The sequence below is a fragment of the Eleutherodactylus coqui genome, chromosome 2, assembly GCF_035609145.1.
Source record: "Eleutherodactylus coqui strain aEleCoq1 chromosome 2, aEleCoq1.hap1, whole genome shotgun sequence".
In the NCBI taxonomy this organism is placed as follows: Eukaryota; Metazoa; Chordata; class Amphibia; order Anura; family Eleutherodactylidae; genus Eleutherodactylus; species Eleutherodactylus coqui.
Window position 1 is genome coordinate 185,777,806 of NC_089838.1, and position 19,898 is coordinate 185,797,703.

Consider the following 19,898-nt stretch of genomic DNA (forward strand, 5'->3'; position numbering starts at 1 on the left):
GTGCTGAAGAATTTCCTCTTCTGTTGTTTATGGGGTTAGGAATCTGAGCACAGAACTTATCTTGCTTGAGGCCTTATCTATCTTCTAAACACAAGGCAGAATGTACAAAAGTCAGGGTGTTTACAAGCCTGAATAAAATACTTCTGTTTGCGAAAATGAGTTTTTTTGTTTTTTTTAAATCTATAGTTTTTGTTTAGGAAGAAGTGCCTAGAAGTTGGTACTCAACCTTCCGGAGCTTAGTACATCATAGTCATGCAGTGCTGCCGGACCCAGCAGGGATTTAACAGTTGAGAAGCATATGGAGTGGCTTGTTAAATCCCAGCGCTGTTTGAGTTACTGAAGCTGCGTACCACTGTGAGAAGGGGGGATGGACGAAGGAAGGCAGCAAAGTCATAAACAAAGTTACTAAAGTGGATCTGAGCCAATGGATAGGCTTGATTTTCATTGTACATTATTGCTGAGCATAAATAAATAAAACTATTCCAACTGAAGGTATTTATGTAACGAGAAGAGGGCATCAGTGACTATATTATCTATGGTCATGTATGTGTGTCAAGAAGATATTTTGTATACTCTTTGCCAAGAAGACTAAGCTGTTTTCAGCCTTTACCTATCGTTCTAGAGCTAGTGGCACACTCGGACGGCGCACATTCACATTTCCTGTTTCTCGTCGGAGAAACGGACAGATATAGGACATGCCATGAGTTATTTCAGGCAGACCACGGGTCCAGGTGTATAGCCTCATAGGCTATAGTAAGGCCTTGTGCTTTCCATGGACTTACATGAGCAGCACAAAGCCAGAAAATGCAACTTATATAAATATAAAACTTAGCAGATTCACAAACATCCTCAGTGGCAGATTTTTCATTATGTGTGATACTAAAATGTGTTAGAATTGAGGTGTTAGAAGATGCCTGTTTAATAAACGCTGTAAATTTCTACTTTCTTTAGGAACAAATGATGCGTAAAAAGCAAGCAATGCATTTGGATGCACGATATGTAACAATGGTGGAGAATGCCTACTATTATTGTAATCCACCTCCAGCTGAAAAGACTGTGAGAAAGAAGAGACCACCTCTGCAGGAATACATTAGGAAACTGCTGTATAAAGATCTTTCCAAAGTCACAACAGAGAAGGTCAGGCATGGTTTATTCAGCTTTGGAGGTTTTTGAAAGGCAGCCTATTAGTACGGATCTTGTTGGTAAGGTGCATAGTTAAGTGTAAAAAGGGTGTGTGTTTTATATTAAAAAAAACAAAAAAAAAACTTTTGTTGGCCTATCGTCAGCATAGGCCATCAATAGTAGTGGGGTTCAACCCTTGTGAACCTGTTGGATTAGCAGAATCGCCATGATTGCTGGAGGGCCGGCCTATGGTACTGGACGCAGCTTGCATAGAGTGGTTTGGTATGATTCTTGATTGATCCTAAAAAAAAGCATAAAGGAATGACTTTTGACACTTGCATTCTTTTATATGTTAATTCCAGTTTTGTCTAAAATATATATTAAAAGTGCATTGTGTTAAAAGGTCTTGTATTCTCTTGGAAGTAAAATTAGTTATCTATGCTCAAACAAAGTCTTCCTTTTCAGGTTTTGCGGCAAATGAGGAAGTTGAGTTGGCAGGAATCAGAGGTGAAGGACTATGTCATTTGCTGCATGATCAATATTTGGAATGTGAAGTACAACAGTATCCACTGTGTAGCTAACCTGCTAGCAGGCTTGGTCCTTTATCAAGAGGATGTTGGAATTCATGTGGTTGATGGTGTATTAGAAGACATTCGTCTAGGGATGGAGGTAATAAGTAGAACATGTTAATGTTAATTTGGCCAATACAAAAACGGGATGTTACTTTTTTGATCCAGGGAATTTGGAGGAAGGCAGCTCAGAGTAAAATATAATATTTAGCAGTAATGAGAATTAATCAGTTTACTGAGTTTTTATCTTTTGTTCATTCTGTTTTAAATAGGTTAATCAGCCAAAGTTTAACCAGCGTCGGATAAGCAGTGCTAAATTTCTTGGAGAGCTGTACAACTACAGAATGGTGGAATCTGCCGTTATATTTCGTACACTTTATTCCTTTATATCCTTTGGTGTTAACTCGGATGGCACCGCCAGTCTCCTTGATCCACCAGAGCACTTGTTTCGTATCCGATTAGTCTGCACCATTCTTGATACCTGTGGACAGTATTTTGACAGAGGATCTAGCAAACGCAAGCTGGATTGTTTTCTTGTTTACTTTCAGGTAGGATACATTTTTGGATACTGACTTCCTTTTCTTAATAACTTTCTAATATTAAAAAATCAGTTCGGGGATTTCCTGAGCTTATAAAAACACACAGTATCTACATCTGTCTCATTGCTCGCCCGGTGATGTCACCATAGCTCAGGAGTAGTTCGTTCAGTTTCTCGTCCATGTTATCGGGGGACATAGCAAGACCTTGACATTGGGTATAGCTGCTGCCACTAGGAGGCAACACGAAGTACAAAATAGTGTTAGTTCCTCCCACCAGTTATAGCCCTCCTGTGGGCACTGAGCTAAATCCGTTTTAGCTTAGTGTCCATAGGAAGCAGGCCTCCCTGCTGTGCGGGTCTTCTGTCCTTTTTCTTACTTTACTTTTTCCACTCTAGGTGGGAATCTGGATTGATCTAACTTTCCTGATTGTCACAAAGTGGGGAGGGCGAACACTGCTGCGTTAGACACACCGCTAATCTCTCTTCCAAGAAGACAAAAAGGAACAGGACAGCACTAACTGCTCTGCTTCCCGCCAGCCATATGGTCATCTAAGATTTCTGCCTGGTCCCCCCCCCTCCCTTCCCAATTCCAGTGATCTCTCACCACTACGTGACAGTTGCTGAGGAGGTGATCCTTCTAGTGCCTTGAGGGAGCCAAAGCGAAGCTATTAAGACGAAGTTAGTAATTAGGACTAGGTAAGTATAGTGCTCACCTTGCTTCGCCTCAGTCATCTTTCACCCTCAGTGTGTTTTTCGTGCACTTGTCTTACCAACTTCCCCTCTTCCTGCTCTGGGAGTTTCTAGGCTTCTTTTCTCTTGCACCTTTAGTCACTTCCCCGTGCCTCCTCCCCTCCTGGTGTCCCTGGCTCTCATTTTTGACATCCAAAGACCCAATGTTCACATGCGGATATTACTGCCGGACTCTGAATCTTGCCTGATTTGGTGGTGAATGCAAGGGTCTTGTAGCCTCTCTACACCCTCTATTTAGGAAGATTGATATTCTACTAGGTCCTGTATCCAACGTACTATGGGTGAAGGCAGATGTAGACTGCCTCATCAACACTATCCATAAGAGGAATGCAGGTACTACTGCTAGACTCTACTAGACATCGTCACAAAGTGATATCAAGCACCAGAAAGTAATTACCCTCTTCAAGAAAAAGTGGCTGGACTTCTGTTTTAAGGGTCATGGGTTATTCAGTGATTACAGGCTTCAGGTTTTCGTATTGTCGTCTTACAAGGACAAATCTCTGTGCCTCTGCCAGCTTCTGCCTAACATTATGTAACAAGTCTGGCGAGCATCACACTGTCATTACCTTCTTGTATGGACAGAGTTGTTGCATGTTGCTAGACGTTGCATCCTAGGCAGTTAGGCTATATTTGTAAACAGCCTTCCTCTTTCCCTTCCTGTGGAAGGGTAGTTGCATATGGCCAGTTTACATGATTATGCAGGGAGTGCGATTGGCAGTGTCCCATAGTATATTCTTGCTGCTAGGCTCTTTACATGATCACTCAGTTTTTGCTGAGTCTCAAAATGTTCATGTTTCCACTGGGCATCATATTGTTCTGCCGGTCACTATATTGACTTAGTTACGCTAGGCTCCCAACTACCAGCTGCCCAACAGCAGTATAACTTATGTTAATGCGCAGTCATTGTCTACATTATTTAGCCCTCGTTCGTTCTTATATAAACACAATCTCACTCCGCTAGACTCTGCTCATTCTGGGCAACACAGTGGCCCACACTACTTATCAGGATGCCAGAGTCCTAAGTTGAAAGTCCAAGTATGCACTGTATCTAATGGTATTATACCCCTGGGAGGTGCCCTCCGAATGCTGCTTATTCAGGCTTCTCTGGATAGCAATGATAGATGTATAATAAGGAGTAAGTAGCTTCTATTTGCTTGGTGAGGTTTGCCCTCTTTTTTTCATAGGCAACTGACCATGTTCAGCAGTCCATACTAGCGTCCGTCATTCACAACAACCCTTTTTTAAGGGTAGTAATTGCTTAGATCCTCTTCGGCTAACGGGTGCTTGTTTGTTCCTACACACTTCCATATGATCAGGACACCACTTTTCTGGTCTCCTCATGAGCACAGTTGTTGTGCAGTGTTTCCCCAGTGTTTCTACTGTGTAGGGTTGTTAATGTTGGCAGTTATGTAACTTTTTATTTGGCTGCTTGGGACATTCCCCAGTACCTACGTTCGAGCTATCTAGCACGAGTTAGTAGCCAACCCTTGTGCATTTGTCTTGGGGCACAATGAAAATCTCATTTTCCCGGCAAGATCTTGCCAATCCAGTACTGATGATCCTATGCCATGGATCACTTTCTAATGGGCTTATTTTCTTGCCAAGGTGTCTTTAACTGTTCCTTTCGATTGCTTCAGTACAGGCTCCTCAAGAATCCTCCTCATGATCATTGTTCTGGGACCTCAACCCACTTTTACGTTCTGCAATATCAGACCAATTCAGGAGTCAAAACCTTGCCCCTCGAGAAGCCAGAGCTGAGGTTCATTTTCTACATAGATTTAACCATGATTGCTTCTCCCTTTACTGCTAGCAAAGAGGGATTACTTGTATTTTTGCCTTTTTTCCTTTTCTGTCTCATTCTTCTGTCTTCCTGTAGGTCAAGTTCTAGCTCTTCCTTCAGTACCCTCAGATATCTGCAGGCTTGGCTTTCACTTCACAGTCTGTACTTTCTGCTAGCATACCTTCTTTCTTTGGTGGTTCTTTTTACGTATAAAATGCGTTTTACGTATTTTCCAGCACAGGGCATCCACTTTGTCTCCTACGACCACCATAATGTTTCCTGATACCTATTGAAAGGCAAGGACCACTTCCCTAGAGTAGTAGACCCTTTCTGGACAACAGCAAATTGGCGACAGCTCTGACTTTCTGATCAATAAGGCGTTTACCCTATTCTAGCACCTTGTTTTACGTTCTACAGATTGCATTTCGTTGCATTCTCTACTAAGTGTATTGGTCACTCAGACCCACAAATGATGGCCTACTAATCATACTCCCTTTTTGTTTTCTTTACCCTGTTTTCCACACCCTTGGAGGCTGCTTTGAAACCTCCCAGGGTCTTGCCCCCTCCTCCCCAATGACACGGATGAGAAAACACGATTTTTGTTACTTGTCGGAAAATCAATTTCTCATCACATTGATTAAGGGGCACAGCACCAACCCAATCTTATCTTCACTGGTTAGAGATTCATGTCGCTGGAATCCTTAATTTTTCTGGATTTTACCGGACATAATTTTTGTTACTTCGTACAGTGAGCATTGATTCATATCCTGTGTTTCTCCTACTGCTTTTGGGCAAACTGATCTAGCTCCGTGCCTACAGTAGAGGTGTAGCCGGTGGGAGGAGCTAAGCTATTTTATTTTTGTACTTGGCGTCGCCTCTTAATAGCAGCAGCTATACCCAAGGTCAAGATCTTGCTGTACCCCGAATGAATGTGTTGAGAAGTGGATTTTATGGTAAGTAGCAAAAATCCTCCCCCCACCCCCCTTCGTTAGTTTACCTTTTTAATTTTGTATAGAATCTCTGTTTTGATACTATCAGAGCTTGCTATGGGAGGGATTGCCATGCAAAGAACTAAAATTTGCATGAGTATCTCAGTTCCAGAAAAACCCTTTTAATACATAAAATAAATTGTCACAGTTCTTGCAGATTGGGTGCCTTTTACCATTTGGCTTTAAATTTTATTTTAATTTCTAGCGCTACGTCTGGTGGAAAAAAAGCCTGGATGTTTGGACAAAAGACCACCCATTTCCTATAGACATAGACTATATGATAAGTGATACCCTGGAGCTATTGAGGCCAAAGATGAAACTCTGCAACTCTTTAAACGATGCAGCTCGACAAGTTCAAGATCTGGAACGAGAGTTTCTGGTAAAACTAGGTGAGATGTTTACAACATATTTTCTAGGAGGTTACTGAACTCTGCTGTCATGTGTTTGCAGGCAAGACAATGGAAAAGATTTAAAGGGGCTGCTCATGGCCAACATGGGAAATCTCGGAAGATGTGTTCCTACCACCTGTCAGAAAGCACTTAGCGCAGTGCTGTTTCCATAGCTCTCATTGAAACGAATGGAAGCTACAGAAACTGCGTAGCTCAGAGAATTGTCCTGTTTCTATAACTCAGGAAGTTATGGTAACGACATAGCGCGTTATGCTACACTGCTACATAGCCCCCGTTCATGTCGATGTGAGCTACAAATACAGAGCTGTGCTAAGTAATCATCTTTTTTCATAGGCTCCAGCCGTGTGGCCGTTGGCCATGGCACCAGTTTCCTATCTCTGCTATGAAAAGCTGAGCTGGGAATACCCCTTTAAATACAACAATTTCTCTCACTGTCAGTAGATCAGTAACGAGAGTGTTCCGTTTTAGAAGTGTTCTCCTTTCATTCCAAGTCTCATCTCTCATCAAATTGAAACTAGTTTTCAGTACAATGCCCCACTGTTGACAGACTTGGAAGGTTTCTCAGTTTTATTTGCTTTGTGCATGGTAACTTTCTTCATTTCTTTGCCCTCATTGATATATTCGGTAAATGTTCCTTAATTTTTATATTGCCACAAGCAACAAAAGTAAGCTCATTCAGGATGACTACATTACTAATTACATGGAGGTTTAGTTTACAAGAATAATTGTGTGCAGCCAGCTTCTCACTTCTTTCCCACAATTCTAATGGTTGCTCTTTTATTCTAGTTCTACTTCTCCTCTAAGCATTAGTTACCAGCATTAGTTATTCTTGTATTCAGCGATGCTGCCATTATGGTGTAATATGCACAGAACCCATACTAATATTAGAAATGCCAAAGTAACTCCGTCCGTCTGTCTGTTTCCTTTTCACGGCTAAACTGCTGAAGTGATTTTGATGACATTTGGTGGGGAGATGGCTTACATCTTGAGGAAGGACATAGGCTACGTTTTATCCTGAAAATGTATAGAGTTCTCTAGGGAGCACGACAAAACAGATTTATTTGGTGATGCGCAGGTGCACCTCTGCTCTGCCACTTGCGCCACACCTTGGCGTGAAGGGGGGTGCACATAATCTATGCCTACACATATGGGCGGACAGATGTTATTGCCGCACGTAGGTTATTATTAAAGGGGTTGTCCCGCGGCAGCAAGTGGGTCTATACACTTCTGTATGGCCATATTAATGCACTTTGTAATGTACATTGTGCATTAATTATGAGCCATACAGAAGTTATCAGAAGTTATTCACTTACCTGCTCCGTTGCTGGCGTCCTCGTTTCCATGGAGCCGTCTAATTTTCAGCGTCTAATCGCCAGATTAGATGCGCTTGCGCAGTCCGGGTCTTCTTCTTTTATGAATGGGGTCGCTCGTGCCGGAGAGCGGCTCCGTGTAGCTCCGCCCCGTCACGTGCCGATTCCAGCCAATCAGGAGGCTGGAATCGGCAATGGACCGCACAGAAGCCCTGCGGTCCACCGAGGGAGAAGATCCCGGCGGCCATCTTCAGCAGGTAAGTAAGAAGTCACCGGGGGTGGGGGGGGGGGGGGGTGGGTTTGAAAAAAAAAAACAAAACCATTTCGGCGCGGGACAACCCCTTTAAGTGCGACGGGGAAGGGGTGCACATCATGAGCTAAGCCTCCCTAAATGGGTAGACGTGAGGGCAGACGTTGTTGCCGCATGTATAAGATTATTAAGCCAGCAGGGATCCCCGGCGTTGCCCGGGATTAAAACGTGAAACAAAGACACATTAGCATAGATTGAGATTTTAAAGAAAATCTGTGTTGACCATAGCAACCAATCACAGCGCAGCTTTTATTTTACCTCAGCAGTATAAGAAATACCAACCAATCACAGTGCAGCTTTTATTTTACCTCAGCAGTATAACAAATGGCAACCAATCACAGCGCTGCTTTCATTTTACCTCAGCTGTGTATGAAATGAAAGCTGAGCTCTAGCAATTCAACTTTTTACGTTTCAATATACAGCAAAACACAGATTAGATTTTTTTTTAAAAATTCCACGTGGATGAAGTGTGGGGTAACGAGCTAGTATCCCTTAAATATCTTTAGACCCGCATGTATGTCCAGACAGGGGTCTGTGGCTCTCCCTCTTCACTTCTATGTTAATAGCACCAACAGCCAAGCACGCTTTGCCCGACTGTTTCCATAACTCCTACAGAAGTAAATGAAGAGAGCTGAACACATGCACACCCAATTGTTCTTCATGTATTCTGTCATTGGCCGACTCCAGTTTTGGGGATAGATGCGGGTCCCAGAAGTGGATCCATTGCATATGCCATAAATGTCTACGGTAGGAATACCCCTTTAGTGCTCATTTACAACCTGACTTTATGGTGGTATTCTGCATTATTTCTTGTCTTAGAACTCTGGTAAGTGATTTTTCTGCTTGTTAAAGGGACTTCTGTCAGAAATATTTTTTTACTGTAATATTCATGGAAAACCATTTTATTTTAGAATTCTTGGCTTTTTCTTTAATTTCAACAGTGCTGCACAATTAATAATTAAATACAAAATATTGTACTGCTATAACCAGGCAGCCTACAAACTGCTCAATGTTGTCCGCTGACTGCTGCTGTAAGGTAATGTCGTTCTACTGGTAGGTGAAGAATTAGAGTGAATGGTCTTTAACCCTTTGCAATCCAATTTTGGATTCAGGGTTTCCAAGGGGGCTTTCTCTTTCTTCCATTATACAATGGCGCCATCTGCTGGCTAGAGCCAGTACTGTGGTATGGGACATGCTGAAGAGGCCCTGAACAACAGAGCGGCCAGTAATATACAGTAAGAATACCCTGCCGGATATCTTCCGACATCGGAGCTGTACATCCTTCAATTAGAATGTCTTCAGACGTTAGACAGTGGATTGGAAAGGGTTAATAGGCCTATATACACATGGCCTAGACAGGGGTAGTGACAAATACAACTAATGAAGGAGAGCAAGTATAGAATGTACAGCACAACGTTGATCCTTTTACTGTATGTATTAGCGTAGTCTATTACACTATTCCATACTTGTCCTAAATCAGTCTGAAAGAGGACTAAGGCCAATGGCCACGGGTGGATCGGATTCCGCAAGCGGCAGCCTGCAACGGAATCCGACCCTGCCCACAGCCAAGGACACTGCTTACCTTTCCGGTCTTCTGCATGCCTGTACGGGTCTTCTATTTTCTTCACTGCGGACATGCCAATGCGCAGTAGTTTATTTTATTTTAATTTTTTTTTAATTCAATTGCGGGTAGGCCGCAAATCGGTCAGCTTCCATTGACTTCAACGGAAGCCATCTGTGTGGGAATCGCACTGAAATGGAGCATGCTGTGATTTGTTTTCCGGGCCACAACGTCCGCAAAACAAATCTGTATGCTTTAATTCATGTGCAAACGCCCATGCATCCCTATGGTCGGCTTGATTTGCGGATTGTGGGTCACCCACACGGATTCTGCAAATCAGATCCGCCTGTGGACATTGGGCCAAAGGGACCCTCTTTTGGCCTTCCCTGGTTAAGCGGCACTATGGCTGTGCAGAGTGTATCATCCCTGATCTGTAACCCATTTTTGGAAGTTTTAGCAGAAATCTCAGAGTATCGTCAGTGTGCTATATATTGGGAGCTCCCGCAGGGCTATGGTTTTCCTGGATGGTTATCAGGAGGAGGGTCTCCAGCGCTCTACAATGAGGGCTTCTTATATTACTAATCTAATCCACTGCACATTGGAGGGCTCTCTTTTCCATATAGGAGCCCCCCCCCCCCCCAAAGTTCTAGTAGTATAAGAAGCCTTCCAATCTTCTGGCTTTATACTAAAATTGGACAGCTCCTGGGGAAGATGTGGTGCTCTAATTGAGTTACCGCCCCTGACTCCTCCTTGGTCTTGACAGTGTTAACTTGGCTCAAAACGCGTCACAATAACTGGTCTACATGGAGTTACTTTACAAGATTAAATTACAAAAACGATCCACCCAATTTTTTGTTACATTTCATAGATTTGTATTTGTGTGTGTGTATAATATATATGAGTCACATAATTGCTCTTTAATATGTGAAAACAGTATTTCTGATGAATCTTTACCTTGTTTAATGCAAACTTTCACAGGTATTCTTCTTTAAAAAAAAATTTATGACTATCAACTGTGAATTTTCCTTGTGGGGCCCTATAAATTGTGTCCACACTAATAAAATCCACAGAAATGGCAAGTTATATCTGATGATTTTGTTACTGCTTGTAAAGCCGTTACGAAGGGCAGCGATAATTGTAAGTTATGAAAGGTTATTGCTCACACACAGGTTGAAGAATCCATCTGATTTTTCAGTACACAAATGAGCAATTTCTATCTTTTGGTTGGAAGGCATTTTAAGGCCAAGTTCGGATTTTGGGTCATCAGCTGCAGCCAAGCCACTTAGTTTTACTAAACCACTTAGTCTCTACAAATCCTGTTTGCATGTATGTAACATCGGGACAATGGCAAAAATATCTCCTCTAAGACAGGATTGGAAGTACTGCATATTAGAAGGTCGCACTCAGTTATGCTATAAGATTCTATCCCCTATTTATTGATTATGCAAGCAGAGACCTCTGTTCTGACAACTCTTTCATTTATTTTCAAGGTCTGGTAAATGACAAAGATTCCAAACATGCTATTACTGAAGGTGAAGCCCTGGAGTACGAGGATGATGAAGAGGATGAGGAAGCTGGGGCAGAGACAGAGGAGCAGTCTGGAAATGAAAGTGAAATGAATGAACCAGAAGATGTCAGTGTATTTGTTTAATTTGATGTGTTATTACAGCAGTACCAATTACCAGTTTTAAGAACTAAATGTATCTTTTTGATTACGTTTTATTCCTTTTTTGGGAGGTGACGGTAACAAAAAAGCAATTCTGACATTCTGTATATTTTTTAAATCTTTCTTTACAGTATTCACTGTGCAGGATTAAGGCTGATTTTAGACACAACGAGAATCGCTCAAAAGAATCTTTTGAGTGATTCTCGTTCTTTCTAAATGCAGGGACATCGTGCAGTTTTCGCATGCACAAGTCGCTGATCGCTGAATTCTAGATTGGTAGAATTGAGGGATCAGCTGTTATCAGTGGAGCAGCCTGTTATCAGCCGGCTGCACTGATAAGATTCTCTGTGCCTGTGTCATGCTGTGAATTCACAGTGGGGCACAGGCTGTAAGCACAGAGAACAGTACAGCTGTTTGTTCATGTAGAACAGTTGTAGTGTTCAGCAAAAGATAGCGGTGGTGTCCCGCTGTGCCTGCATAGCTGTATGGTGGCTAATTAGCTACTATAAAGTATGCAAAGATGATCGCTCAAAGCTGTCACTCAAACTATCGTTTGAGCGACTTTTGAGCGATCATCTGTCAGTGTAAATGGGATATAAATTGGTTTGATATTTCAATAGTTTGGACTTTCACAGATGCTTGGATACCATTTATGTCATATTTTACTTAGTTTTCTCATTTTTTTAAATAGAAAATATGTTTTTACTTTTAACATTTTACTCTTTAACCCCTTAACGACAAATGACGTACCGGTACGTCATGGAGCGTCGGGGTATGTATGAAGAGAGGTTGCGTGGCAACCTCTCTTCATACAGTGCGGGCATCAGCTGTTTATAACAGCTGACACCCGCGGGCAATAGCTGCGAGCGGCCGATCGCGGCTATTAACCATTTAAATGCCGCTGTCAATTCTGACAGCGGCATTTAAATCCCCCGAACGATGTTCGGGGGTCCCGCGCGGCCCCCTCCGCTGTGAGATCGGGGGAGCCATGCACGTATCATGGCAGCCAGGGGCCTAATGAAGGCCCCAGGGCTGCCTTAGCAGACTGCCTATCAAGCCGTCCCCGTGGGGTGGCTTCATAGGCTGCCTGTCAAAAAGCAGTATGACGTAATGCTGTAGCATTACGTCATACTGCAGGAGCGATCAAAGCATCGCATCTTAAAGTCCCCCAGGGGGACTTCAAAGTAAAGTAAAAAAAAGAATCAATAAAGTTTTTTTTAATTGAAAAAAAAAAAAAAGTTGTAAAAGTTTAAATCACCCCCCTTTTGCCAGATCTATTATTAAAAAATCTAAATAATAAATTAAAAATATGTATTTGATATCGCCGCGTCCGTAAAAGTCCGATCTATCAAAGTAGCACATAATTTTTCCCGCACGGTGAACGTCGTCCGAAAAAAAAAAATTAATGCCAGAAATGCACTTTTTTAGTTACCCTGTCTCCAAGAAAAAACGCAATAAAAAGCGATCAAAAAGTCATATGTATTCCAAAATGGTACTATCAGAAACTACAGGACATCCCGCAAAAAATGAGACCTTGCTCAACTACGTCGACGGAAAAATAAAGTTATTGCGCGCACAAAATGACGACAGAAAATAATTGAAAAAATTTTTATGTCTTTAAAAAAAAAAAAAAAAAGAGTATAGTAAAAAAAAACCTAAACAAGTTTACCATCGTAGTAATCGTACCGACCCATAGAATAAAGTTATAATGTCGTTTTTGTTGCCATTTGTGCGCCGTAGAAGCAAGACGCACTAAAAGATGGCAAAATGTGGTTTTTTTTTCATTTTACTCCACTTAGAATTTTTTAAAAGTTTTTCAGTACATTATATGGTACTTTAAATAGCACCATTGAAAAATACAACTCATCCCGCAAAAAACAAGCCCTCATACAGTGACGTGGATGGATAAATAAAGGAGTTATGATTTTTTTAAAGGGGGGAGGAAAAAACGAAAATGGAAAAAGAAAAATGGCTGCGTCATTAAGGGGTTAATATTGTACATATTTTAAAACGTTTTTGAACTTACTTTTTTTGTTAAATGGAAGTGATGACCATTTGTATTATATACTTCAATACTTCAGAACTGCAGTATATAGTAGTTTTCTTATGTTGCTTATTAAACCCTGCCGCGGGGACAAGAGTATTCAGGGTGACTAAAGTTGCACTTATAACTAGGTAATACTCGTGCGACCTAAAGTAGAATTTACGCACATTTAAAACAAAGGAGGGTAGCTAGAGAGGTGCTGCTGGGTGTCAGAGCAGTGTCTCCACAAGCCATAATACATTAGCTAGGATATTTGGGCACAAGGCTAGGTTACCGTCATGAAACCTTGCCGCAGGTGAGGAAAGGCCTAACTCTGGCTTTGTTATAATATCTTTGCTTGCTAATAATGCTGTTAGAGTAATTACTCTTGTAAACTTTTAACACACTAACATAACATGTACATTTTAGGATGCTTCGGAAAATGAGGAAGAAAGGGAGGAGGAAGAGGAGGAAAATACAGATTATATGACTGACTCTAACAAGGAAAATGAGACCGATGAAGAAAACAATGTATGTATATCTATTGTTTCTGCTCTGCCTATTAGGCCAAATGCACATGGCAGGTCTGGATTCCGTCTGCAGAATCCTGCACAGAATCCGGCCCTGACCGTGGCGGGTGGCCCTGCATACCTGGCATCTTCTTCGCCGACCTCCCCGCAAACCTGTCTTCTTTCAGCTTCTCTGTACTGTGGATGGTCTGCACAGCTCGCTGTTGGACATGCGCAATATAGATTTTTTTTTTTAAACTCCTGTTTTTCCCTCCGGAACCCATAGCCCGTCTGCAATGTCAATTGCGGACGGGCCGCAGGTGGTACAGCTTCCATTGACTTCAATGGAAGCCGTCCATGCAGGAACCACAATAAAATGAAGCATGCTGCAATTTTTTGTCCGCGTGCTGAAGCCGCAGTTTGGTTCCATTTGTGTGCATGAAGAATCATTTTTCCATAGCATGCCAAGGAGGGTTATTGCTGTTGTGCGGACGCCCGCTTTGGATTTCCAGCAAAAATCCGCCCGTGTGCATGAGGCCTTATGGAAGATGTATGTATGTTGCGGTGGTTTTAACTATTTCTTCTGTAGAGAAAATTGCATTCGTCATTTTCTATTTTCTTGCAAATGTGCTCTATCTAGCAAGTCATTGTAATTTGTCATTGGGACCAGTAGATATAAATATAATATAAATTTCATTTATATATTTAAAAAAAAAAATCCTTTGACCTAGTACAGTACCGTATATTAAAGGGGTTGTCCCGCGAAACAAAGTGGGGGTATACACTTCTGTATGGCCATATTAATGCACTTTGTAATGTACATTGTGCATTAATTATGAGCCATATAGAAGTTATTCACTTACCTGTTCCGTTGCTAGCGTCCTCGTCTCCATGGTGCCGTCTAATTTTCAGCGTCTAATCGCCCGATTAGACGCGCTTGCGCAGTCCGGTCTTCTTCTTTTCTGAATGGGGCCGCTCGTGCCGGAGAGCGGCTTCTCGTAGCTCCGCCCCGTCACGTGACGATTCCAGCTAATCAGGAGGCTGGAATCGGCAATGGACCGCACAGAAGACCTGCGGTCCACCGAGGGTGAAGATCCCGGCGGCCATCTTCACCAGGTAAGTAAGAAGTCACCGGAGCGCGGGGATTCAGGTAAGCACTATCCGGTTTTCTTTTTTAACCCCTGCATCGGGTTTGTCTCGCGCCGAACGGGGGGGGGGGGGGGGGGGGCGCTATTGAAAAAAAAAAACACGTTTCGGCGCGGGACAACCCCTTTAACACATCTGCCAAATGCATCCCAGGTTTTATTCAAGACTACGACTGACTGCAGATTTCAATTCCAGTCTTGATTTCACAAGGGGTTAAATCTTGATAAAATTGAGGCTTTGATGCTTTTATCAGATTACCTTCTTCAGCATTGCTTCATTCACTGAAGTGCTTTGATCAGTGCCGCGTGATGTCCTAAAATAAGCAGTCCTCATTCTGGTAATAGCCTGCAGGACTGCACTTTTAGTGGCTTTTCAGTGGAATGAGCTAGCATTTTGTAACTTTACATATAAATTCCAATCTTTGTGTCGTTGCTGAGAGCCGTTCCTTTTTGCAGGAGGTGATGATTAAAGGAGGTGGGATTAAACATGTACCGTGTGCCGAGGATGAAGACTTTATTCAGGCTCTTGATAAGATGATGCTGGAGAATCTTCAGGTATGTGGCTCGGTGCCAAGTATATTAACCACCCTAAACCATTCATGAAACCTTTGAAGGAAAACCTTGCTGTTCACCTAATGTCACAATGAGTATCAGCCCGCTTTGATCTTCCAGAAATTGTAGGGGAATTTTTTTTTACATACATAAATATCAGAATTATATTTTACGATGGTTTTTTTGAGTGCTTGAATTATTCCTGTGAGAAATAGAATTTTATTTATTTATTTTTTTCTTGTATGAATGCAGAAATTGCACGACCCTTATCCATGACCAGTGTCTGGTACTCCCATATCTACCCCTTTTGTTTGAATGGTTTTGATTCTGAATACTTGACTGAGAAGAGCGGCGCTTTTATTCATGTGTGGGGAACAAGCATTCTCATACAGCCCCTTTTTTTTCCGCTTTGACATGGCATAGGGAAATGTCAAAAGTTTTGATCACCAGGGCGCCTGAGACCCCCACCGATCGCTAGATGCACTTGCTGCCACTGCTTGCTAGCTGAACATGGGCTCAATAGAAAATCTGTGAGTCTATCTTCAGCTAGCAAGCACTGACAGCACCCAGACGGGAGCTTCACCTGCTTTCTTGTAGCGATCGATGGGAGTGTCAGCACCCAGATTCCTAGGGATCAAAACTTTTGACATGACCTTATGACAATCAAAGGTTTTTGTTTTTCAAAGCAGCAGTGCACTTTAAGAACTGCTTCTATCGTTTGTGTATAAGTGCTTTTTGAGGTTGTCAGAACTAGAAATATGTAAAATAAAATACCAGTAATTATGGGGGGAATGGAGAGGTCCGGCTTTTTTCTAGACTTCCTGTCACTAAAGCCATTGAGAATATCTTTAATCGGCCACATCCCAGCCCAAAATGGCTGCTCCGTCCAACCAGCAGATAGCCTTTAAAGGGGTTGTCCCGCGGCAGCAAGTGGGTCTATACACTTCTGTATGGCCATATTAATGCACTTTGTAATATACATTGTGCATTAATTATGAGCCATACAGAAGTTATAAAAAGTTTTATGCTTACCTGCTCCGTTGCTGGCGTCCTCGTCTCCATGGTTTCGGACTAATTTTCGGCCTCTGATGGCCAAATTAGCCGCGCTTGCGCAGTCCGGGTCTTCTGCTTTCTTCAATGGAGCCTCTCGTGCAGGATGCCGGCTCCGTGTAGCTCCGCCCCGTCACGTGCCGATTCCAGCCAATCAGGAGGCTGGAATTGGCAATGGACCGCACAGAAGAGCTGCGGTCCACGGAGGAAGAGGATCCCGGCGGCCATCTTCACCGGTAAGTATAGAAGTTGCCGGAGCGCGGGGATTCAGGTAAGCGCTCCGGTAAGCTTTCTTTAGGTCCCTGCATCGGGGTTGTCTCGCGCCAAACGGGGGGGGGGGGGGGGGGTTGAAAAAAAAAAAACCCGTTTAGGCGCGGGACAACCCCTTTAACTGCACAGTAAGTAGTGGCCGGCTTGACTGATAATTTGGTGCTTCTTTAAAGGCAATGTAGTACATATTTAAAAAAACAAAAGACTAAGAAATGTCTGAAAAACCTTTTTGTTAACAAATTGACAGACGTGGAGAGCCAGCTAAAGAACCTGCCTTTCATTTATACGTTTCCAAGTCCTTTATTATCCAGTTCTGTATTTAAAATCTGTTGTGTGTTTGGTTTTTCTGCATTATTTTAGCAGCGTAGTGGAGAGTCTGTGAAAGTGCATCAATTGGATGTTGCAATTCCTCTACATCTGAAAAGTCAGCTGAAGAAAGGACAAACCTTGGGAAGTGTGGAAGCAGATACGGAGTGTGGAGATACAATGCCATTTGTCATGCTGACAAGAAGAGGCAACAAGCAGCAGGTAAGTGTCCGCTAGGATAGAAATGTACAAACGTTACAGCTTGTCTTCTCATAAGTAAAGTAAATATTTGATTATAAGACAGAGTTCAGACATGACCTGATTGCTGCTGTAATAGATTTGCACCAAAAGCTACAGTAAAGAGATGTGCCATGTGCAAATTTGGCCCAACAGCCTCTTGTATAAACTGGTTAAACTATATAAATTGCCTTGACTAAAGCTGTTTAGAAAGTTTCAAATTATGGTCAAAACTTTGTATGGATTGCCAAACAATCCTTTAATGCAAGGAGGTCAAACTCCTTTTCACCAAGGGCCACATTAGCCTTCTGGTTACCTTCAAAGGGCCAATTATAATTGTATAGTAAGGGCTCGTTCACATGAGCGTATTTGCGCAACATAGTGCACACTGAATTGATTTTCAATGGGTTTGTTCACATGACTGTATCTTTTCATGTAATGTGCAATTGCATGAAAAATGCATAGCAGAATGTATTTTGGTGAGTATTAAGCACCGCAATAGGCCATTGAAGTGAATAGACTGGGACAAATACACGTAGTGTATTTGCGCATGTAAAAACGCATCTGGCTCAAAAATGCAGGCATAAGCAATTTTTGGTCATGCAAATACACAAGGTATTTGTACAACCAAAATACACTTATGCCTGTGTGAATGAGTCCGAACAGTGACCCCCATAGTGGCCGCAGTAGTGACAGGGACCCCCATAGTTGTCCCAGGGATGTTGCCCAGCCAGAGGCCAATAACCTCTTCCCTACTGGCCTCTGGCCAGTCAGCATCCCTACAGGCTGTACACCTACTCAGCCTGCCGCTCCAGCCCGGCGGTGGCAGCCGCAGATGATTCTGTGACCGCTGACTTCTTACCTCCCTGCAGACACCGGCAGGGAGAAATCAGTGGTTACAGATTCTGCACTGCGTCAAGGTGAGAGGTCAGTGGTCACATACTTGGTGGCCGCTGCAGAGTCTAATTCCTGTCATTTTGATGTACAGCCGGCAGGCCACATAAAATGAGGCAGCGAGCCAGATTCGGTCAGCGCGACTTCTGTTTGACCTATGTGCTCTAATATGTGCTGCCAGTGAATTTACAGATCTTACAAGAGAATGTATCATCAGAAAGTGACCTATTGTTTAAAACAGGTTTGAATATGTTAAACATATACTTTTTATTATATATAGTGACTAAATCTCCCATAATCCCCCTGGGCTGCATCTCTGCCTGTTCACTCTGTATCCTCCCACACACCGCTCATGAATACTAAATCCCATCCAGTAAACCAATTATGATCATCTAGCTCCTTATTGTTTTACAAAGCTAAATAACAGGTAGAGCCTGTATGTGTGTGTATATAAACATATATATATATTACACACATATAGGCTTGTGTGTAATATAGGTGTGTGTGCGTGGCTAAAACAGGATGATCAGGACAGGAAGCTAGGAGCCTCTGACCATAGTCGTTACATAAGCAGAAGTCTCAAAATCAGGGCATCAGGGGTCATGTGACACTCTCATTGAAGCTCCAAGACATTGTTGAGTGCTTCACTGAGGATGGCTGTGGTATAAGGGTGGAAGATTGTAAAGTCCTGGAATCCCCATTTATCTATTTTGTGTAGCATGTCTATCTGTCTTACAAGTAAAAAAAATTCAAAGTTCAGCAATGCCACGTGTCCCCCAAAAACTACCTCAGAATCACTGGGAAAAGTAAAACCATTCTATAATTTAGACCACATAAAGTGACATGTGAGATTTGAACATTGATGCTGTCAGGAAGGCCAAAACTGGCTGCAGCAGGAAGGGGTTAAAGTGTTCATTTTGGAAAAGTACAAATAAAAACTAAAATTAAAGTAAACCTGTTTGTGCTATGTGGTGAATGGCACGAAACTTTATATGTTAACAATATGGCAGAATAATGTTGTGCTTCCAGAATGGAGCAGCTTGAAATGCCTCCTTAAAGAGTACCTACCGTTTCACCATTGGAGCGCTTCTACTCCTTTGGCCACTTTCAGCTGCCAGAAGGAACCCGAAAATGGCGGATGGAGCAGAAGCGCCCCAAGGGTGAAAGTGTAAGTATTCTTTAAGGCCCAATGCCCACGGAATCTCCACTGTTGCGCGCTGCCATACAGCGACGATTTTGATAGTTGAAAATCCGCATGGTAACAAAAATCATGGCATGTCCTATTTCTGTACAGGCCTCGCAGAGGCCGCACAGAAACGTCACAGCAGACACCCCCGCTCTGCTCTGTGCATGTGAGGCTGTGCGCCATCCGGCACAGTGAGAGCAGAGAGAGAAGAAGCCGGATGGGTAAGTGGGAGGTCAGTGCAGGGGCTCGGGTGGCATGCTGCTGCGAGAATCTCGCTGTCGGAATCCGACCCAGCCGTGTGCAGGAGGCATAAGACCAAAACTGGTTGCATTAAAGGGTTAAACAAAGTCCTTGAAAAACCAAAGCTGGAAGCATTTTTGTGAAACAAACTGCTTATAAACTGGATAGGAATTGTAAGTGAAATACTGGACCGATATTGTTTCAGTAAAACAGAATGAAGCTTAGAGAAAAGGTCCCATTTCCCGACTTCTGATCCAATGGTGGATAAGACATTGTGCTAACCCGATTGTTGTTGCCGTTTCTGTAGCTGCACTTCTTGCAATTAGACTCTGCACACATAAAGGCTAATATCTTCTAAGCATTATTTATCAAAACAAACTCCATATAATAAAACTCGGAAAGTATAGTCAATGGAAAGAGCTACAGCTGGAAAATCGGCATTCTCTGGTCCAGAACTTACTTTTTAAACTGGTTATTTTCA

The 19,898-nt window shown here is 42.6% G+C and overlaps 1 protein-coding gene across 5 annotated transcripts in view; it reads left to right on the plus strand.

Moving 5' to 3' along the window:
- UPF2 (UPF2 regulator of nonsense mediated mRNA decay) overlaps positions 1-19,898 on the plus strand; it is a 51,806-nt gene that overhangs the window by 25,215 nt on the left and 6,693 nt on the right. For 4 of the 5 annotated variants that reach the window (XM_066592047.1, XM_066592048.1, XM_066592049.1 and 1 more), the window contains exons 12-19: positions 952-1,137; positions 1,588-1,791; positions 1,964-2,239; positions 5,954-6,137; positions 10,830-10,972; positions 13,458-13,559; positions 15,139-15,237; positions 16,915-17,082. In XM_066592047.1, coding sequence (XP_066448144.1) covers positions 952-1,137; positions 1,588-1,791; positions 1,964-2,239; positions 5,954-6,137; positions 10,830-10,972; positions 13,458-13,559; positions 15,139-15,237; positions 16,915-17,082 — 1,362 coding nt within the window. The remainder of the gene's footprint in view (positions 1-951; positions 1,138-1,587; positions 1,792-1,963; positions 2,240-5,953; positions 6,138-10,829; positions 10,973-13,457; positions 13,560-15,138; positions 15,238-16,914; positions 17,083-19,898) is intronic. The other variant, XM_066592051.1, reaches the window with a different exon arrangement.